Below are 23695 nucleotides of genomic sequence, written 5' to 3'. Positions count from 1 at the left end.
ATCAAGCAGTGTAATGAGAACAGTGGCTAATATTATGATGATTGCTCTATTAGAGTATCTTGATCTTTTACAAATTCAAGTCACAAAAAATAGAATCTATGGCTGCAGTACTATGCAAGGTTGGAACCTATGGTGACATAGTGCCTTGCATGGTGCTGGACCACTTTTCAGCTACTGGGGTACAGTAATGCTTTAATGTTTGAGTAGAAAATCTGGGGTGCCAAAACTCAGGCCTGCTCAGCCTGTTGTTGAGAATTTTTACCGAGGCAGCTACATTGGTTGCCTCAATGGTAGCTACACCACTTGAGTTCCTGCCAAAGAAGAGAACATATATATATATATATAAATCCTATCAAAGCACCATACAGCATTTCAAGTGTTGTAGCAGCAGTACTGTAGCTGAAGCTATTAAGGACACCCCAGATAGGTATACTCTATAGAAAGCATCAAATGGTCCCCTACTTATATTACTGCCTATACTTTGAGGCTATGTAAATTCAACATGATATAAGAGTTCATAATATAAAAAGAGAGAACTTTTGACAATGATTATATATAAATTAGCTTGTTTATTAAATTCATTAGTTATCCATTAATATCCTCCACCTTCAAAACCTCTTTCTGAATAATATTGTTGTCCTCCTATGTGTACACACATAAAAGCAATGATGACAATATAATGAAATATTTTTAAATCCAGCCACTTTGGTACAATTAATGTAAAATCTGGACACATACATCATGTCAGTGTTAAGGATCAATACTGTGCAATACTGTAAATCTATAGCTAATTCATGCAGCAAACAATTATATGTATATATAAGAAAAAAGTAGGGAAACAATTACTAGTGGACATTTATTCCATATTTCAGTCTATAGACGGATTGCCTTTTTAGGGCATGTCCTTGTGTAATGCGAGCAAACATGTGTTTCCGTGTTATGAATGTTGGTCAAGAAGTCAACGAAAACCCATTGTTAAAAATAGCTTAGCAAACGGTATGGATTCTTTAAAGATACAAAATGTTTTAAAACCACTCAGTCTATCATCCTGACTAGTAGCGAAGTCTTAAGAATATTTTCAGTGAGTTTTATCGCTTTCCCAAAACCTGAGATTGAGAGGAAATCACCTTCTCCTTATGTGCTGGATATGTTTCGGCTCGAACCTAATACTATAACATACTTTCTGTTCTAAAAGCTGTCTACTACTAATGTGCTAAAATTAACCAAATGTTTGTTTTCCCCATTGGCTGTAATACATTTTTGACTTAGCAAACTTGGAAAGTATGCAGTAAGGTTACGGTAAAACAACCATGCTTTAAAAAGGCAACCAGTCTATACCCATGACTGCATATCTGCAGGTGTAGGCATGCAACCTCCCTGGTTTCCCTACTTTTTAATGATCCTCAGTTTTCCTTATACTTGTTTGTTTACTTTTTGTAACACAAATATATATGATCGGTTAACCTGTGCATACCACATCAAAATGAAAAGAAAAAATGGCACCAGAGTTAATGTTTTTGTCTGAACACATATATGCCCCAGCTATCAATTACTGACTTAAAAGTTAAAAGTGAAGTAACCATTATGCTTCACTTTCAGCTATGTTTAGGGTGTTACAAATATAGAACAATAGGAAATGCTCCTCTGCAATCAACTTACAGTGGAACCTCTCTATTGTGGACATTTTGGAATCCAGAATTTTTGGCCATCTTTTGCTCTAGAGGTTTTCCTCTTTCAGAGGTAAAACTAGACCAGACCAGACCAGTTAATTGGGACCAAAATTTTTGTCCTTATTATGGAGGTTTTTTTCTATTGTGTCCTTAACTTGGGGAGTTTGATAAGAGAGGTTCCACTGTAATTAATCCAGTCACCATGAAAAACAATCCATTTACAAATGTACAGCAGGGAAGCTATCACATACCGAGTACTGCGAGTTGACTGTCAGCAAAAAGAAATGGGACACAAAGGAGAACAAAGGTAAGTCCATGATGCGTGCATTGTACATTCTCAAAAGGCACCACGGTTGGGCTGAAGTGGCATCAAACAGTGAAATAATCAAGCCTGTAGCCTTAACTGTTATTGAGTTATGCCTTCCTGAAGACATTAGTAAGTCAGTCAGCCAGCCAGCAGAAAATAAAAAGTTTGCCTTTAAAGCAGTGGATATTGTGCCGGCACCGGTTTTGAACATGAAATGACTATTTTACCGGTTCGCCTTGAACTCACCATAAACTTACCTTCATACAGACATTGAAAGACATCACTATATGCTTAACAGGCAAACTGGTTAGGGTCATGTTCAGCCTTTGTTTCCTCTTCACTATTGTTACTTCAATATATATATATATATAGAGAGAGAGAGAGACAGACAGAGACAGAGAGAGAGAGACAGAGAGAGAGAGAGAGAGAGAGTTCACTTCAGTTACACTTTTTATAAGGTAGAAACTAAGAATGGATGGTAGCTGGCAGCGCCATGGTAAGTGGTTAGGATACTGGTTTATTGCTTGGAAACCCCAGGTTTTATCCCTTGTTGCTATATTTTTTCTCTCATTTTCTTTGGTTTTTTGTCCAGATTCTTTTATTCACATGGATTGTCAGCAAAACATAACCTGCCAAAATTTAAAATTTTGTAACAACTTATTGGAAGCAGTTTAAAGGTACTTTTGGGCTTGGCTATACTTCACGGTCCCTAATATGTACAGTATTACCATACTGTATGATATATATATATATATAAAGAACCTTGTATGGGAAGATCAATTAGAAACTCACGAAGTAGTCTTATCATTGGTAGAATAGGTATTGCGCCTGCTTTAGACTAGGATAAGCGATAGTCTGTCTTTTTAAGGACTAAAAGTTTTCGATTGCAGTATTTAATGAGCTTATTTCTGTGATATTCCTAGGATTTGCCTGTTTATGTGAACAAAATGTAGTAAGAATGTTTACTGCTGCTGACCACAAGCAAACATCATCATAATTAAATCCAATGGTTCTACTCTTACTGGTTGGGTTCACTGGTCACCAGCGCAGTACAGGCTATCAGGATTGGTTGATTGTTTGTACTGGCCAGAAAGGGTGATAGTAATCACTCAAAGCAGGCTATTAGCCTGCAAATAGGCCTGGCAGTTCTATAACTACCTGTGGGTCTAACAAAGTGTTCTATAACTGCAACAATTGCATTCTGTATGGCTTTTATAGAACCTTTTTTTTGCTTTGATCCTCTCACGAAAGGTTCTTTACATACTAGTGAAAGCACCGCTGCAAGTGCAATATGGGAAAATAGCATGAAGGTATGGACGAAAAGACTAACACAGCACGAGGCAAAGCAAAGCCGAGTGCTGTATTTGGCTTGAGACCATGCCAGAGTGCTATTTTTCCCATATTGCATGAATGTGGCAGTGCTTTAACTAGTTTAAAAAGCTTTCTGGTTGGAGTGTTCATTTTGTAGACTCAAACTGCATTGGTTTTTCAGTATCAGACAATCAGTAAGTGCTACAAGTTTGGTCATAAAACAAACAGATATCATTTTAGCTACTTCTGGTGATTTAAAATGTTACACAGATGATCAATTGTGTTGTATTTTCTGTATGCAGTGCTGTATATTTCTTTCAGTAATAACACTCTTATTTGTTTGATCTTCACCCACAGGGGCGGATCCAGGGCGGGAGGCTTTGGGGGCTGAAGCCCCCCCCCCCCCCTTCATATTTAGGCTTTACTTGATCAATATGCTGAGTATTATAATGAAATTTTGTCTTAGCATAATTATATAATCACTAATAATACAAATACTCATAAAACCACCTTATAAACATCTTTCCAAGGTATTATCAGTGGATTTATGCCAAAGTTTATGCAACAAGGACTCGGATCAGCATTGGAGGTGTACAAGATCGAGATACTCTAATAGAGCAGTCAGCTAACTACTCTAATAGAACATTCACTGGAAACATGTAGTTAGTTCTGTTATGGAATTTTTCCAAATCTATCTGCACCTATGCATACAATGAAGTGCATTGGTATGTTTAAAGCGCTTCATTCATCTACTTGTGCAGTTTATATGTATGGCAATACTGAATTCAGGTACACAATTTCCATTGAAAATGCTCTCAGATTCAATCTTGTATTGTTCAAGTTTCAAAATTTTCCACTTTCAACATTATTATTCTAACATGCACCTATTCAGTGTTGTGCAATTGTGAGAGGGGTGCATCATGTACTTGGTTGTCTGTAACCTACCCAAACTTTTCCATTAGCAAAATGCTTCAGAGAGCCATACCTACAATCTAAAGGCAGTATATAAAATATCTACAGGCAGAAAATATTATGAATTTTATGTGGAAATGTCTCCAAATTGCAGTATTTTAGCATCTATTTTTCAAAACTTTTCCTGAGGGGGCATGCCCCCAGACCCCCCTAGTTCCAGCATGCTTTGCATGCTGGGAAGTGTGCTTCACACATTTCTACCCAAGAGATTAGTACCTTGAGTTAGCCCCCCCCCCCCCCTTTTATAAATCCTAGATCCGCCCCTGACCCATGCAAGTGCTTTAACAGGTAGTTATAGAACTGCCAGGCCTATGTGCAGGCTAATAGCCTGCTTTGAGTGATTACTATCACCAATTCTGGCCAGTACAACCAATCAACCAAGCCAAATAGTGTGTGCTGCGCTGGCTAACCAGTCAACCCAACTAGTAAGAGCAGAACCACTGGATTTAGTTTATAGGCATACTTGAAAATTTTGATGATGGTTGCTTGTGGTCAGAAGCACTAATTATGTTTGTTCACATAAACGGACAAGTCCTAGGAATATCACAGACACGTGTTTATTAAGTACCACAATTGAAAACTTTTAGTTGTTGAGAAGATGGACTAGATCCATCCTCTCATTCATCCTTGTCTAATGCAGGTACAGCACAGGCAAAACACAGACGCAATGCTTTCTACCAATGGTAACACTACTCTATGAATTTCTAATTTTTTCATGTGTCTTGTGTCTACCTCAAGTTCATGGTTCTCTATGCCAGTTAAAGCACTGCTTAGGCTCATGCTATACTCCAAATATAGCACTCAAACAGTGGTCTCAAGATGAAATATAGCACTTGTGCTATATTTGTCTCTCACCCACTCCTTTACATGCTATATAATTAACATACACCACTCATGGCAATGCTTTAATTCTTACATAAGAACCTTGCATGGGAGGATCAAAGCAAAAAATGGTTCTATAAAAGCCATACAGAACGCAACTGTTCTATATTGGGAAGTTATCAAACACTTTGATAGTCATTCTGGCCGTACAACCAATCAACCAAGCCAGTGTAGGCTAATAGCCTGACTACACTGGCTGATCAGTCAACCCAACCAGTAAGAGCGGAACCACTCAATTTAATTTATAGATGTACGTACTTGAGATTCGATGATGGTTGCTTGTGGTCAGCAGCAGCAAACTTTCTTACTATGTTTTGTTCACATAAACAGAGGAATATCATGGAAATATGTTTATTAAGTACCACAATCAATAACTTTTAGTCATTGAGAAGATGGGCTAGACTAATTCTCTCACTTATCCTAGTCTAAAGCAGATGCAACAGAGGCACAATGCCTATTCTACTGATGTACTCCATGAGTTTCTAATTGTTTTGTGTGTCTTGTGTGTACCACAAGTTGACGGTTGTCTATACCAGTTAAAGCACTGCCTAAGCTCATGCTATACATCAAATATAGCATTCAAAGAGTGGTCTCAAGACCAAATATATTTGTCTCTCACCCACCCTTTTTCATGCTATATTTGATGTATAGCACTTGAAACAGTGAGTTAACTCTTACAAATATATGATGTCTACTATATACACTGAAGAAGGATGCACACATGCATGTATAGTACATTGGTAATTACATTGTTGTAACTGTGTAGAACTTATAACATTACCATCCTGTATAGCTTCAATAGTTATGTATCCTCCCTTGTTGCTACTACTGGAAAAAAAACAATAGTAGTAGTTCAACTACATGTTGCATAGCAATATAATGCTGACCTCTTTTTAATGACAAGAGTGCTAACCAAGATGACCACAACAATGACTATCAGACACCCACCACAAGAAGCACCAATGATGACACCTAAAGGTATATGTGTCCCTTTGTCTCCATCTCCCGTACTGCAAGAATGATTTAATAATGGATTGTATGGAGGAATATCAGCAAATGGTCCTGCAAGAGGATTTTTTAACAGCTTAGACAGCAGGTATATAGAAGCAGAACATACAGCCAAAACTTATTACCTTTGTTGCTTAAAGTTTGAGTGCCATTGAATTTAAACAGCAGTTTACCATTAGTACCAAACACTGAACAAGATATATCCACTTGAAATAGCTCTCCTTGTAGTGACACAGTTTGGTGGAGCTGTATGTAAATATGTGACCACTTGCACTCTACAATAGCAATACTTAATGCACTACGCCTATATACGTACCTTAAGATATAGTCTGCCATTGTTTGATGTAAAATTTAACTCCAGCGGAACATGTCGTGGCATGCAATCATGTATTATTTCAACATAATTAACTGTACAACCACTGTCAGCAGTTAGAGGACCATGTGTTGTTGAGTAGAGTGGAAGTTCAACATTTGTCACTGTTGAGTTCAGACTACACACCATGTCTTTTCCACATACTGGATACACTGTACTGATGGTATTGTTAGTCCCTATCCGATGTAACTTATATTGTACTGTGAATATTAAGAGTGAATCATATGTGTTAAATGTAGCTACTTTACACATAATACAAAGTCGTGCATTAATACATAAATATTGCTGGATCAATTTCATCCAAATTAGAATAGGATAAAGAAGTGTTTATAAAGGAATTGAGATGTATGCTTCTGTTTGAATGACATTGGGAGAACCTAGTATCAGGGAAGGATGGCGGCAGCAAGTAGTGGCATAGAACAATCAACAAGTTGCAAATACAAAAATTAATGTGTACCACTCTTGTACTCTAAAGCATACAGGAGGCATTTCATAATGACTGTACAGCAGATGGTATAATTAGAGCAGTAGGAAAGCTTAGTACAATGATTACTGCAGGAATACAGTGGAGGTATACAGTAAAAGGGTTGCTTTATGAAAACTAAACAGAAAAGGTATTACAATTATTTATCAGTCAGTAGGCATGGTTCCATGTAGGTTTGAAAGGTGCAACCTCAATTACAGAGTATATAATACATATATTAAAAGTCTACTGAAATGGAAAATTCACATGCCATTTTACTGAATAAAAAGTATCATGCAATGCACAAAAAACCTTCTTTAATATTTATTTATTTATTTATTTGTTAGCAAACCCTTAGGGGTAACAGGCTAATGTACAAGCACAGTAATAATCATTAAGTAAATATAAGTACGACCTAAATGTTTCTATGTAATAATTCAATTATGTTGCCATGCTAAGATATTAAGCCACAAAGTCTGGTTATGTCACACTGTGACATAAGACAAAGAACCAGAAGTACTGTTATTAACATTAGAAAGTCAAGTATGTAAACAGTTAAAGTCTATGTGCAGGTGGCAATACCAAGCTCTCCTTTTCAACTTCATAGTATTCCAAGATTTACTTGAACGTTCTGCTGGAAAACAATAGCTGAGTTGTTCTGTAGTTGCCTGTAGCTATATAGCTCAGCCTGTAGTTCTTCGCACTATCAAAGCTCACACATCATTATGTTTCTCTGCAGTGGTTTGTTTACAAAGCTGGGTTAGCAGTATCATGAAACAAACAATGGTATCACTAGCTGTTACACTTTCTTGAGTCACTTCTCCACCTGGTAAGGATAATATCTCATGCATACTAGCCAGTGGCACCATTGCGACTGTTTTTCCTCACGTTTCTCTACCTGTATTGGACCCTTAACCATATTTAAAAACATTCAAGAAATAAACTTACACTTACTTTGACTAATGTACTGTTGATTTACAGCCTCTTTAACATGCACTCTTGAGTGTTCTTCAGTACAAGACCAGCGTAAATTCACTAACTATATCTCCTGTAGGCTTGTAACTGGCTGCAGCACAAATTCTTACTGTGTTTCAAGTTGTTATGGTAGACACTAAATCGAATCTAGCTGTACATGGACACTTCTGTTGCTTTATGGTACCTCACGTGTACTAAAGTTTCTTTTGTCTGATACATTATAACATGGACAGTTAATACTTATATAATGAATTAGGGACTTAATATATATATTTACAGGTATAGACAACCTCTCCTGTTTCTCTACTTTTTAGCTATTCCCCTGTTTCACTACTTTTTATTCTTTGATCACTAATCCATTCATAATATTTCCTTCTACTTGTTTGTTTACTTTTTTATAACATACTGAACCAGTGCACCGCAACAAAAGAATCATATGCCATAAAATAAATTTTGCGTCTAAACACACACTCCAACAATCAATTACTGAAAGTTTATCAGATAGATAGTTAGTCAGTCAGCATTAAATAGAAAATTTCATGTTGGAAGGGTTTAGGGTTGCTCTGAAGACATTTATGGCCTAACCAATCAGTATTGGGCCAGTACTTTTAAAAAGTATATTACTTATTACTCGTTACTACCACTGTGATGAAACACGTTACAGTTATGTATTATCTCAGTTTAAGGTTACGGTATAGTCACGGGCAATCATTCAATTTTGAATGCCTATCGATACTTTTTGAGAAACCCATAAAACCAGTCTAGCAGTGTGAAAAGTTTTAAATGAAGGTGAAGCTCTTCATATTTAATGTTTTTATGTAGCTACAGTGTAGTTTGAGGCAGGTGGAACACTACAATTTGTTGTAGTAACACAAGTAAGCCAGCCCGTACATCGCTCAGCTCCAGCTGTCACTACCATGTTTTTCCGCCGCCAAATACAGCAAAAACTGTAGGCTCTATTGGCTTTTCTGGGGCATAGTGATACTGTATATTAAATTTGTTAGGTCCTGTGGAAGCGTTTTTGGCATGTTTCTCCCCAGTGACTCGGATACAAGCCTTCAAAGAGCTTGTTTCTCCCGAAAAAAAACTACTAAAAGTTCAATAAAACGTCTATACTACCAGTAACTTAAAAAATCGCTTCCACAGGACCTAGATATTTTAGTTGTTTAGCCACTTGTGTTGAAATTATAAGGATTCAGTAATCTGTTAGTCTGGTTTTTGGCGGCGCATTTTTATAAAACATCGCTCTATTGGGAACCACACACCCAAGAACAGTCGTTGTTCTACAGTAAAAACAAACAAGCACAATTAGTTGTATTGCTAACACAACACAGTTGTTGAAATTATTTGCTTGGTTTAAAGCAGGTTTTGTAATTTGTTCCGCCCACGCATTTAAAACTATTCCGTAACCTTAAAAATAACTAGTAATATATTACATATTACACAATGTTTACTAAGGTGCTTCATTAGGTAATGATATTACAGTAACGTGCTAGTTAATTAACGTGCTAGTTAAGTAACGTTAGTACTTTGTTAGGTAATAACATTACAGTAACACACTAGTTAAGTAATGCGTTAGTACTTTGTTAGGTAATAATATTACAGTAACAAGTATAATGCGCTACTTTAGTAACGCATTCCTTATGTAAAATAACTATCCGTTAGATACTACTAGCTTAAGAAATGTAGCACACTATATTACTTCGTTACTGCATTAAGTAATATTATGTAATGCATTACAAAAGTAACGCATTACGCCCAACACTGAACCAATACTGCCGAGCCGTATGATAATTACTCCAAGGTAAAACCACAAAAATGTGACATTTCTGTTTGATCAGTTTTTTTTGTTTTTGTTTTTTCAAAAAAAAAGATGTTTTTGTTCAAATATTCTTCTAATATCCTTCTTTCATAACTGTATGTTTGAAGTTGAGATGGTAAAGTCATGGCTATACATACATAATTGATGTTTGCATGCTACAAGGGGTATAACTATATAAACACACTACTACTACTACCCCAATACAAACTTTTAAATTAAATAATAGTAGCTATGGAATCTCATCAGAATGTGGTCAAGTTGTAATACACACTGGAGGCATAATATACAGGTATCATCAGGAGATTAAACTGAAGTATATTCTACATTGCTGAAGGCACACCAATATCCACATTGCTATGTACATTGATGTAGTTGTGACAACAACATGATTTTTGGTACAAATACCATCAAAAGTCCATAATAGAGATTTTATGAATTCTTGATATCATATGTGAAAGTGTGTTGACAAACTTGGTAAGTTTGGTCAGGAAAAACTTTGACAAAATTGTGAAACTTAATAATACATAGGCCTCAATTATTTAATTATTACTTATTCACCAAATTCCCCAAAATAATTCCTCCACCAAACTTTTCTGTTAGTACTGTATAGTGGAAAATTTTGGTGGGAGAAACTTTTGGCAAATTTGGCAGGTATACATGGAATTGCCAAAATTTTACTCGCCATTTTTCAGTGAGTGAATAATTATTGTTTCAGCACTGAGTGGTTAGTCTTCCACAAGTATCCCATTGAATACAGTATGGTTTTAGACTAGGAAATAGCTCAAGCAGATGGGCAATTCAGCTGCCCACGTACACACACATTCCAGTCTTGATAACTGGCTTAGCGAGCTCAGTAGTGCATGTTGTTATTGTTATAGCTAGCTAGCTATTTACATAAGAAGAGTGCATTGATTCAAATGAGAGGCCTTGAACTGTAGTACTTCCTCTGTAGACATCGCAGAACTAGTGGACATTTAATCCCTAATTCAGTCTAACCATATTATACCTATATAGGGATTAAATATCCACTAGTATATCTGCAGGTGTAGGCGACCTCCTTTGTCTCCCAACCTTTTTTTCTATGATCCCTAATCAAGCTTAAAATTCCTAATTTTTCCTTATGCTTGTACTCTAATAGAACACACATTTTTGAGGACTTCTGATAGAACATACATAGAATGTTCTAGAATTTCCATAGGTAGATTATGAAATTGTAAATGTTTACTAATAAGCAGTTTTGCATTTTAACAGATTTTGCTTGTTAACATGGTGACTCATGGCTGGGATGCAGTTGAAAATTCCAAGCAGTACTCTGTTGTCTGTTATTAGTTTTTTAGATGTGTTTACAGAGTTATCCTTGAGGTATCAGCTTGTGCTCTTGAATACAACAGCGCTACACTTGTTGGCCAAGTTGGATGCACACAGTTGTGTCTGGGATGATCTTTGTGGTTAAATACGAAAATATACTACTGGATGATAGATTATTTCGATTATTTATTAATCTCCTGTTCTTGGCTAAAAATAGACGTTCTTCCGCACAGGAGCATAAACATCTTAACATGTACAATACATACATCTACAAATCCAGACACATGGTAGTGGGCGGTCAAAAAGCTGGAATGCCACACTACGAGTATATTTACAGGAAGAAAGAAAACACGATTTTCATCCATACATATATATTTGATACGAATTTAAAATTCCATCAACACGCTTCTGAAGTAGCTATGAAAGTAAACAGGGTATTGGCTTGTATGAACATCAATTTGAATGAATTTGTACTGTCACGATTGTACAAATCAATGGTTCGACCAATATTAGAATACGGAAATGTAATTTGGGGACCCCACTATGTATTAGATCAACGGGTGTGCAACGGTGTGCTACAAAACTAGTACCATCTTTAAGAGACAAGTCTTACATAGATCGACTGACATCAATGAATTTACCATCTCGCACAGACGTGGTAACTTAATATTTCTTTTCAAGATGTTGAATGGTTACTTCAATTTGGATCACTCCAACCTTTTCACTCTTTCTCGCAATAAACAAACTAGAGGTCATGCATATAAATTACTTAAGCCCCCAGCCCACCATTCATGTCAGGTCAACTATTTTGGTACTAGAGTAATTAATGACTGGAACAATCTTACAAGTGATATTGTTGGAAATTCTTCATTAAATAATTTTAAATCAGTTATAGATAATTACTTTTATGACTTTAGATTTATGTTAATGTAAGATTTATGTTAATGTAATAATTATCTAATCCAAAACAGCCAAGCTGTAAAAAAAACAGTGCGGCCCTCAAAAAGGCTATGGTGAAAAAAGATGTGAAATCCAAGGTGGCGGCCAAGAAATGGCTGTGATGGTAGGTTAATGGTAAAAATTTTAATAACGACAATTCAGGTGAATTTTGGTGCCGCTTGGTCAATTGGCACAAAATTCACCTGAATTGTCATTATTAAAATTTTTACCATTAACCTACCATCACAGTCATTTCTTGGCCGCCACCTTGGATTTCACATCTTTTTTCACGATAGCCTTTTTGAGGGCCGCACTGTTTTTTTACAGCTTGGCTGTTTTGGATCAGATTTCATTTCATTTTGTATTTGTATACCCCAAAGCCGGCTTGGGACTTTTCTAACCTATCTTTTTTTCTTTTCCACAGGAAGAAGAAAAGATGAAGTGGATGTACTTTAAATATTTTTATCAGAAAATGTACAAATTATATATATATATATAATACATTATATTGATTACAGAAATCTCCATGGTGGTATTGATTACAGAAATCTTCATGGTGGTTTCTTTGTAACTGAATACTCTACAAGGTGACTTCTTCTAGATGCTCTCTCTACAGGGTGAATTGTTTGTAGCTGAATTCTGTACAGGTGATTTGTTTGCAGCTGAGCTCTTTACAGAATGGTTTCTTTGTAGCTGAACTCTCTACAAGGTAACTTCTTCTAACTAATCTTTCTACAGGGCAATTTGTTTGTGGCTGAATTTTCTACAGGGTGATTTCTTTGCAGCTGAACTCTAGACATGGTGGTTTCTTTGTAGCTGAACTCTCTACAAGGTAATTTCTTCTATAGCTGATCTCTCTACAGGGAGATTTGTTTGTAGCTGAACTATCTACAAGGTAATTTCTTCTAGCTGATCTCTGATTTGTTTGTAGCTGAATTCTGTACAGGTGGTTTGTTAGCAGCTGAACTCTTTACAGAATGGTTTCTTTGTAGCTGAATTCTCTACAAGGTAACTTTTCTAGCTGATGTCTCTACAAGGTCACTAGTTTGTAGCTGAACTCTCTACATGGTTGTTTCTTTGTAACTGAACTTTCTACAAGGTGACTTCTTCTAGCTGATCTCTCTACAGGGAGATTTGTTTGTAGCTGAACTCTCTACAGGTGATTTGTTTGAAGTTGAACTCTCTAAATGATGGTTTCTTTGTAGCTGAACTCTCTACAAGGTAACTTCTTCTAGCTGATCTCTCTACAGGGTGACTTGTTTGTAGCTGAACTATCTACAAGATAACTTCTTCTAGCTGATCTCTCTACAGGGTGATTTGTTTGTAGCTGAAATCTGTATAGGTGATTTGTTTGCAGCTGAGCTTTTTACAGAATGGTTTCTTTGTAGCTGAACTCTCTACAAGGTAACTTCTTCTAGCTGATGTCTCTACTAGGTCACGAGTTTGTAGCTGAACTCTCAACATGGTGGTTTTTTTGCAACTGAACTCTCTACAAAGTGAAATTATTCTAGCTGATCTTTCTACAAATTGATTTGTTTGTATCTGAACTCTCTACAAGGAAACTTCTTCTAGCTGATCTCACTACAGGGAGATTTGTTTATAGCTGAACTCTCTACAGGTGATTTTTTCACAGCTGAACTCTCTACATGATGGTTTCTTTGTAGCTGAACTTTCTACAAGGTAACTTCTTCTAGCTGATCTCTCTACAGGGCGATTTGTTTGTAGCTGAACTCTCTACATGATGGTTTCTTTGTAGCTGAACTCTCTACAAGGTAACTTCTTCTATTGATCTCTCTACAGGGCGATTTGTTTGTAGCTGAACTCTCTACATGGTGGTTTCTTTGTAGCTGAACTCTACAAGGTGATTTCTTCTAGCTGAACTATCTCTTTCCATAGTTGCATGAACTCCCCACAAGGTAACTTCTTCTAGCTGATCTCTCTACAAGGTGACTTGTTTGTAGCTGATCTCTATACAGGTTACTTGTTTCTAGCTGATCTCTTGAATTCTCTTCAGGGTGACTGCTCTATTAGGATGACTGCTCTATTAGAGTATCTCGATCTCGCACTTGCTGCACCAAGTTGGATTTCGTGTTATAACTCCGTGGCTTTAAGTCTGATTCTTCTACACCATTGAAGAGCTTTTCAAAGATGATTATTCCATCTGTACAGTGATTTTCAAAGCATTACCCCAAGCGGTCTATCTGGTAGGCGTGGCAAGCAGTCGTTTTTTAATAGCTAATCTCGATTGCATAATTGTTACACACTGTTGGCTTTTTCGTTGTATCTTCCTGGTTTTTAAGCTCGATTTCTTTCAAACCACAAAAGGTTTGAGGTTCAATAGTTAACCTATTTACCCACCGATTTTCAGCTTCTGCCCATACGCGATTTACGCTGTAGGCGTGACAACATATTGGTATTATTTTTCGTGAATAATCGCTCATATCTCTTTGCCTGTTTATGGTATTCCAGCCAAAGTTGGTACCGAGATGCGCCTTTATACCCCCCCTTCTGTGTGCAAAATTTCAAGGCAATCCGATATGGCGTTCACGTTTTATAGCAGTTTTTGTAAGTGTGTGAAAAGAGGAAGAAAAATAAGAAGAAAAAAACAAACAAACGAAGAAACTAAGCCAATTTTTGAAGTCGCATATCTTGGGAACGCGTGAAGCGATTGCGCTCAAATTTGGAATGTGGAGTGCTGAAGTTGGAGGGAGTGCCCACAGCAAAAATCATATTGTTTCATCAAAGCAGCACAGAGCTACGGAGGTGCGAAAATTGCGTTTTCTTTCTTCCTGTCAATATACTCACGGGTGTTGCGCGCCGGCTTCTTGGGCCGTACGACACACTACCATGTGTCTTAATATTCATAGTTAATTTTTGTTTATTGCATCTAATTTATGTATGTATATGTATGTAATTGAATGGGTGTACAGGCTTCTAAGCCTCAACCCAAATCACATTATTATCACAATCATACCTGTGTGTTCTCTTCGCAGATTGGAATCATTTTTGTACTGCAAACATTGTCCACTTTCAACACCCCCACATACCAAATTTGGCTTAATTTCTTCATTTTCTCTTCATTTATGGGGCGGCTTGTAATAGATTATTCTTTTTCACGCACTTTACAAAACCATAATAAAATGCAAATGTGCAGCTCTTTGGTGCTTTGATGCACTTTAAGAACATATTGTGGCAGTCACATACCAAGTTTGGTGCAAATCTGATAAATAGTCATAGAGCTCTACGGACGGATGATTATTTGCACTAAACAGGCCGACTTGTTGTCATACGGTAAACCGCTCATGATTCAAAATCTTCATAGGTTAATCATCATAGCTAAAACCTTTTGTGGTTAAAAAGAAATCGCATTGACAGCTATAGAGTTACATGACAAAACCTAAACATTTGTGAACTGAGGAGTTGAAATACTCTAATAGAACAGTCACTGCAGGTTAAAAAAAGTGCATGAAAAATGTTGAAAAAAACTTTCCAGCGTTTGAACCAGGGACCTCATCCATACTGAACACCCAAATTCTTAACTACTAAGCACTGCTATCACGGTTGTTCACCTCACTTAATTTAATGAAAATTCTAGCTAAAATCTACTTAATAGTAGAAGTTTACAATTTCAAAGATCTACCAATGGAAAATCTAGATTGCTCTAGAACATTCTATGTGTGTTCTATTAGAAATCCTTGAAAAAATGTGTGTTCTATTAGAGTTTTATAAAGTAATCAAATAACTCCGCAGTACAATACTTCTGTAGTATTCCATCAAATCAAAGCCAATATTATAGCCATTTTGGTACTTATCAGTGGGGTAGTACACTACAGTTAAGACTCACTCGCACCAATCATCATCATCATAATAAGTGCTATGCTAACAAAACTTGTGACAACAGGCCGGAAATTTGTATTCTAGTATAAAGGTACAGGGTTTACTATGTTACAAGCAACTTACCACGTTTTGTATGAAAAATCAAGGATAATAGAACAGTTATTGCAAAATAAAAACCCAAAGTACAATCATGTATACAGTGGAACCTCAGTTATCTGGACCCCACTTATCCGGATTCTCAGTTAACTGAACTATGGAAATGACTGCTCTATTAGAGTAGTGACTGTTCTATTAGGGTAGTTGAAAATACTGATATCTTTTAAAATTTTTCTTTATGCTACTTTAAGGTTATTTATACACAGCTTCAGAGATACGGACTTCTCAGACTTATAGACCACCCCTGGTCCCAAGGGGTTCGGATAAAAGGAATATACTTTGTTATAAAACACTATTGCAAATAAATAACAATGCAAGCACAAAAGTCATAGCCATGAACAAGCAAGCACAAATTAAAAAGCAATATATCGGTATTAGAAAATTGGCCAGTTATTGCATAGTTGGGTCCTTCGGCTTTGGTATCAGACCAATAGATATGTTTCTGTATTGGTAGAGCACTAGTTTGACTTATATCATCATCATCGTAACTGTAGAATAGAAGAACAATGATGTGTGCAAAAACAGGCTTCAAAGCTAGTTTATGGCTGGCTTTTGAGTATGTAAAATACAAAAAGAAGTGAAAATCATACAAAAACAGCCAAGCTGTATAAAAAGGGTGTGGCATTCAAAAGCCTGGGTGAAAAAGTTGTGAAATCAAAGGTGGTGGCCATGAAATGGCTGCAATGACGTTAATGATAATACATTTTAATAATGGCTTCAAAAACAGCCAAAAAGTCATTATTAAAATGTATAATCATTAACATCATTGCAGCCATTTCATGGCCACCACCTTTAATTTCACAACAATTTTCACCCAGACTTTTGAAGGCCACACCCTTTTATACAGCTTGGCTGTTTTCGCATGGATTAAATAAATAATAAGCTTACTGGCAATCATTCGTAGCTTTTCCAGTGCGTACGTGGCTTGAAATTTAAGAGGTAGTATACGTTTCATGAAAATTAATAAACACCACCCTGAGAAAATAGGGTCTGGCCACACAAGATTCTGGCTCGTGCTTAGTCCGATGGTGCCTGCCCCTTCACATAGAGTAAGGGTCTGGTCACTCTAGCATTCAAAATTTGTAGCATGTTACAAAAAACAGGCAACACCAATCAGATTGTGTTGTTGTAAATTTTACCACCTAAAGTAGACTTCCCATCTGGCTGGTGTGTGACATGTACAGATAACCACTGGGCAAATGAATACACAACACTTCAATACATTGATGATATTCTTTTACCTTATGTTAAACAGAAGAGGAAAGAATTGGGATGTTCCAATGACCAACCACGCCTTGTAATTTTTGACAGATTTAAAGCTCAATGTACAGCTACTGTGCTTGGTGTACTGGAAGAAAATAATGTCCTTGTAGCCTTGGTCCCAGCAAACTGCACAGACAGGCTCCAGCCATTAGATGTCAGCGTCAACAAATCAGTCAAGGAATTCTTACATGGACGATTCCATGAATGGTATGCTAGTGAGGTGTCCAAGCAGTTACAAAGTAGTAAAGAAGTGAAGCTAGTTGATCTTCATTTAAGCCGAGTCAAACCATTGGCAGCCACATGGCTGATACAACTAATGGATTACTTAAAAATGAATCCAGAGATTGCAGTCAATGGATTTTGCCGAGCTGGACTATTGTAACTAAATATTATGCATACAGCCCTATTGTGTTGTACTATTTAATAATTCTTATCATAAAGTTGTATAAAATAAGACTACTTTAGTGGTTATAGCTAAATTGAAGTGTGTTGTTATTTCCACTGTATTTACTACCTTAAACATTACAGAAATTTCATAACTTCTTGCAACAGTGGGGCAAAAACATAGAGTGTGGTATGGGGTTTCTTAGCCACAAGTCTGGCCTACAGTTGTAATTGCTTACTGTTAACACACCATATATGTACTGCAGAACAGCATTCTGTGATAAATTAAGTAAGTCATGTGCTGCTTCACATTTTTCAATTTATGCTGCTGTGTTACAAAAAGTAATGAAACTTCTGTAGCTATATCTGTTAGAATTCAAAAATTAACTCAATATGAGCAATTCAATACATAAATTAATAGGACTATAGGTAATAAAAGTATAGTACCATCCATGACTAAAATTACACATGCATGCACAGGATAGTTGTCTACCCAGAGTGATATTATATAGTTATACAACAGCCACGAGTGCTCTGCCTGATATAAAGGCAAGTGCGTTTATACCGGCAGAGCACGAGTGCACGTTGTATAACTGTTATGTACCACTCACCTAATAGGTGGGGAGAGTATCACAACACAGTTGTAACACTTATAAAGGCCAGGTTTCTAACATCGATTGTGGGTAACCAAGCCGGACGTTGCGATGACGTTCCCTCTGCGGTACTGCAGCCACCTGAGATATTGAAAGCTAGTACGCTATGGGTTATATCACTAACCTGCATTCGCTGTTCGACTCTCATCATGTAGTGCTCAGCATGCCAGCGTGATCACTCAATTGCCATCAGATAGACTAAACGCCAGACTAATCGCCATAGTGATTCTCTCGAGCGAAAAAAGCAGCTAAATAGACGGTTTAAGTAAACAAAACCTAACTACTAAACGATACTAGTCTAATTCTTACTATTCACACTGGCTAAACTCGAATCTGATGGCATGACAAAACTGGTTACCACAATCGAACGTAAAGGTGTGTATTATTTAGAATACATTAGTTTTATTGAGCCATTGTCGAAGTGGACTACAGTTTAATCTGGGCTAAGATGGCACCAGACTAGTAAGGTGTATAAGTACGTTTATATATATGTAGACTAGAGTTGTGGCCTCCACGTTGGCTTTTTCGATCGCCATTGGCTGCTTGTAAACATTATACGTGTTGGTGGCGTTATGGCCCACAATCGATCTTTACATGTCAGACTATAAAAGAATTCTAGTGATCTGTGAAGTGTCTTTCCACCTATTAGGTGAGGTGTCGTAATGGTCTTGGCCACCGGCACTTGTGCTATGCTGCACAAAACCGCAGCCAGTGCAATATCTGTATATTGCACTGCAGTCAGTGCATTATAACTTATAATGCGGTCTATAGAACCGCAACCAGTGCGTTATAAGTTATAATGCACTCGCTGTGGTCTGCAGCAGTGCAATATACAAATTATGGCACTGGCGGTGCCTTTGAACTGCCCACGCAGAGTGGTACATATATGCATATTTCTCTTCAATATATATGGTGCAAAAAATTTACCAAGATTTGATAAAAATTTAAAACTTTTGATGAATTTAATACTGATTGTCAAAAATTCCATATATCAATTGCATTGATTGCATGATACAGTAAAATGTAATTACAACAAGTTCTAAATGATAACATATTAATCATTCATGAATATAAGTTATCGCAGGCTTCACACACTTATTGTGATGGAAGTTAATCATTACTTTTTGCTCAAAGCAAGAGCACATGTGAGGCCTCATCTGGTCTTCTTTAAAGATGATCGCACCAGGGTTTTCCTTCAACAAAATTGCAACACACACAGCTACTGCAAAAAACACCACAATTGTTGGAATTTGTGGCTTGTTTCTGCATGGGGACCATCTCGACGACAGGGGGTCACAAAATAAGAACAAATTAGTAATAACTTCCCTGACCACATTGTCTACTTCATCGTACAAAGAGTCATAGGCTTTAACAACATCACTAGAGCAACTTCTCTTGTGAGCTACAACCCAGTGACATCCATGGCTATGAATAATCTGTATACCTTCAGGAAATTTATTCTGCAATGGTCGGTACTGAAACAAAGTGGACTGTAATCCGCCAACACAGGTAAATTGTTGTTTTAATAGAGCCTGAGCATAATTAATATGCTTATCTGTAAGTGAGATTCCAGTCATCAGCAAAACTTTCTTGTCTGTCATGAGCAGTGTGTTCTTATTGGCAGAAACCCAAACATGTTCATTGTCAGCATCGTGGGTAGCAGCTACGGGCCCTGCAACCACAATTGGCTCGCGTGTTGACTCTATGCTTGGTCTTGAGCCAGCTTCTCCGTGGTTTTCATTTGGCGCTTGCCGAAAACTAACTGGCGAAAGAGACGGAACTTTACGCAGCAGCTGTTTTAATTTATCCACCGACTTCCTCTTCCCCTAAACATCAACTTGTAGGGTATTTCAAGACCGCCCTGAGGCAGGTCAACGGAGTACTGACGTACGCCAGCGATTGTGCATCCAATATTCCCTCCAATTCTTAAAAACAAGTGGCAAGGCATGGAAATCTCCTTAGGAAGATGGCCAACAGTACCTATTCCAGTCTTGACCACTTTAACAGCATATAAATCATGAACATTCCCGATCTCGCAAATACATTGTAGTTCTTCACCTAACACGCTACTCCAAATCTCTTTATATACGTGGCATCCACGTACAACTGACTCCAATAGAAACATATCGGCTGTCACTAAAATGCGGACTGGACTGGACCAGCGGACTGGACTGGCGACCAAGTCCACTGATCTGCGGACTGATCATCAGGATGACTTGATGGCTCAGAAGACTTCTCGGCTGGTTCACACGCCTGGCACACCTATAGCTAGTATAGGAGTCGGCCATTCAGTCTGCCCATACTAATCGAGAGTATGCTTTAGCGAGATGCCTACACATCTATAGTCTTGTGGGCTACATGAATCAATTGCATGGTTTGTCATCGTGACATGTTATTTAGGCTAGCTGAAGTCTTCAAGACCCATCGGGGAAGTAAAAACCATGCATAGATACTAAAGAATCCGAACTGCATGATACGATGTTGTAGCCAGCTGCAATGCTACTCACTACGCCGGTAGCTGGCTTGCTAGCTTCAGTGGCCACCGCTTCAGTCACCTATACAACCATGCAATGGTTGTGGACTTGTGCCCAAGTGTACAGTAGCTACGTACTTCACAAGGGTAGCTACTTTCAACTATGCAATAGAAAGTTTTGAAACTCTTTCTGAATGAAACCACATACATTAGAGCCTATAGCTATATGGTCATGTAGGCTCTAATATCTATGATGGAACATGTTAGCTACGTATATGTCAGTCTTATAGCTAGCTGGTTGTTTATGTGTACTTTTTGTCATATAACTATACATGCAATTATTATAATATAATACTGTATTTCCTTATTTGTTTAACTTGAAAAACGACAATCTTACAATGTATAAGGGAGAGTATACTATCACAAGTCAAATAACATGGCATCCACTAGAGACGGGCGCAGCTACAACAGAGGAAGTTGTCAGATATGACTTCATTTACACATTCAGTGTGTTACCAGCATTGGCATTGTGTACACTTGACCTGTAAGTGGTTTACACATGTACAAATTAAGAATGTGATATTACATTTGACCTACCAAATTATCATACAAATCGGCAGACCCACACATCACACACAGGTCAGAAAGATCCACTAAAAAAACAAATATATTTGTGACTGGGCCTGCAAAAATAGGGCATGTGGGCACATGAATTTTTCCTACGTTTTCAAACCTCCAACACTCTTCATTCCACCATTCTATGGCAATGCAATTTTCAGCTCTTAGTAAGCATTTAATTGGCTTTATGATACAAGTTGCAGAATGAAAATATTCTGTTCCAGTACTGCAATCAGTGCACCACTAACTCACTTCTTCTCTTTGTGCCTAAAGCATGATACAAGAACACTTTCCCAGAGCAGGGTTCAGTGGTGGGTTTCTGGAGTTTCGACAGAAACCCCCTTTTAAATTTAGCTCATACAGTGTAAGTCTAAATACATAAACATTGTTGCATTGACAATTTGTAATATCAAACAACTATAGTAGCATGCATGCAGCTGCACTTAACTAACACCATTTATAGCTATTAAACCCTCAGCAACACTTCATTTTTCATCTCCCACTGCATTAAAAACGATCGAGATACTCTAATAGAGCAGTCAAGTAACTACTCTAATAGAGCAATCAAAGCTACAGCTTAGTCACCATTTTTGCCCTATAGTTAGCTATAGTATTTACAGTTTAAAGCATTGGATTTCTTGTAGCTAATTGCTAACTAAAAGTATCCAATCTCAGAGTTTCTAAAATCTCAAAATTTTCTGGAGAAATGTCATCAGATATTCAGCTACACCAACTTTCAGAAACCCCCTTTTAAAAATCCTAGATCCGCCACTGGGGTTTCACTGGTGGTAGCTACGGTCGATTCCAAATATTTTCATCTTGCGCTGTAAGAATGTTGTAGGCTGCTTCCCACGTTAATTCCTCTGCTTGGTTCAGTATGATAGGATGAGCTGTTAAGGACATTCTCGCCTAGCTAGCTGCAGCTGCTATCCATAGTAACGAAATTAGGTATCATGCATCGTAATTTCTCCGTGTTTCGGCCTTCCCCAACAATGTAAGGAGAAACTTCTAATTACAGGCTTCACAGGTTAGCCTGCCTAAATGTTAATTAAGAAATCGATAGCCAAGCATTAAGGCGATATATCAGTCGTGCTGTGGTTATATAGTCCGCAAATTAGTCACAAGCTTCTAAAATGCGGACTGGACTCCACGGAGTGCGCTGGAGTATTGGTCCACTTCCAGTCCAGTCCGCAAATTAGTGACTACCAATGTATCCATCACGGGCAGCTGCACACGTGTTGCCACGGTTTTCGAAATATCCGGAAAAGTGCAATTTTCGTAAATTTATGTTTTTGTAAATTTCCCGTTATACGGTAATATCATATCAGTATACTACGTATGTAGTTAGTCTCGCATGCCAGACGGTTTGTGTGGGGGCGGCAAATAAACCGTCTGGTCACTTTCCGTGAACTCACTGGAATGCAATTAGATTACATCACGGTATTGTTTTGCGCCAAGGATGATGTAATAATCGTTCCAATCACTTCTGTGAGCAGACTAAGACGATAATTGTACTGGTATTGTCCTGGTGACGTATTCGAAACATTGCTGAACGTCTTCCTCTACAATTCCGCCGTTTCACAAATCCGTAGTGAACCATAATCGTTCTTATACCAACGCTTTTAAGAGCCCTGTACTAGAGAAACAAAGATCCTAAACCCACGGCGTTGTTAAACTTTCGAAAAAGTAATCTGTGTAGCCGAGATTCAGTTCTTTATTACACTAAGAATTTGAATTATTAGTGTTTGTTTCGGCACAGAGTCCGCGAAGCGATCTGATTGGCTCTGCCAACATTCCGGCAGTGGTCCCGGAATGTGTGCAACAGTGACCAGACGGTTTATTTGCCGCCCCCACACAAACCGTCTGGCACGCGAGACTAGTATGTAGTATAATTATATTATCTATGATGTACATGTGGTCCCTCATTGGAGGAGGCCCACGTACCACAATTTGGAGGAGTTAAACATTATATCTAATGTACCTCTAGTTACATAATCTTGGCACTTGTTGGTCTCAGTAGAAAAAGTAAGGCCGCTTTTGCACCGACAGTCGGGGCTACTTTCAAAGGAAGTGTTTTCACTAAATTCACTGCAACTAGTAGTACTGGAAGGCCATTGGAAAGTATCTCCTTGATCTCCCCTCGTTACTGTAAAGTCTGAACTTGCTATGATTATTAACGAAGAAAACAACAAAACCCTCGACAAACCGTCACCCATTGTGCACGTGACTTACGGTTGGTTAAATCTGACGGCGTGCGTATTATTCAACAAAAAAAAGCATA

The 23695-nt window shown here is 37.6% G+C and overlaps 1 protein-coding gene and 1 long non-coding RNA gene across 5 annotated transcripts; both read right to left on the bottom strand.

Moving 5' to 3' along the window:
* Positions 1-496: 496 nt before the first annotated feature.
* On the bottom strand, positions 497-23657 carry LOC136260432 (uncharacterized). Of its 4 annotated transcripts, none has more exons than XM_066054154.1 (6): positions 23396-23657; positions 6467-6723; positions 6276-6396; positions 6030-6204; positions 5891-5970; positions 497-642 (listed from the first exon to the last, which is right to left on the bottom strand). In XM_066054154.1, coding segments are annotated over exons 1-6 (870 nt in total). In that variant the 5' UTR covers positions 23631-23657; the 3' UTR covers positions 497-640. The 4 variants fall into 4 exon arrangements, with proteins under 4 accessions (XP_065910226.1, XP_065910224.1, XP_065910228.1 ...); XM_066054152.1 differs by having other exon boundaries at positions 5924-5970; XM_066054156.1 differs by having other exon boundaries at positions 5891-5967.
* LOC136260433 (uncharacterized) lies at positions 20813-22722 on the bottom strand. Its single transcript, XR_010703535.1, has 3 exons — positions 21530-22722; positions 21394-21479; positions 20813-21338 (listed from the first exon to the last, which is right to left on the bottom strand). It is a non-coding gene; the product is annotated as an uncharacterized lncRNA (long non-coding RNA).
* Positions 23658-23695: the final 38 nt, after the last annotated feature.

The sequence above is a fragment of the Dysidea avara genome, chromosome 7 (assembly GCF_963678975.1).
Source record: "Dysidea avara chromosome 7, odDysAvar1.4, whole genome shotgun sequence".
NCBI lineage: Eukaryota > Metazoa > Porifera > Demospongiae > Dictyoceratida > Dysideidae > Dysidea > Dysidea avara.
The sequence above is the reverse complement of the archived record's forward strand: the minus strand, read 5'-3'. Positions and strand labels throughout refer to the sequence as shown.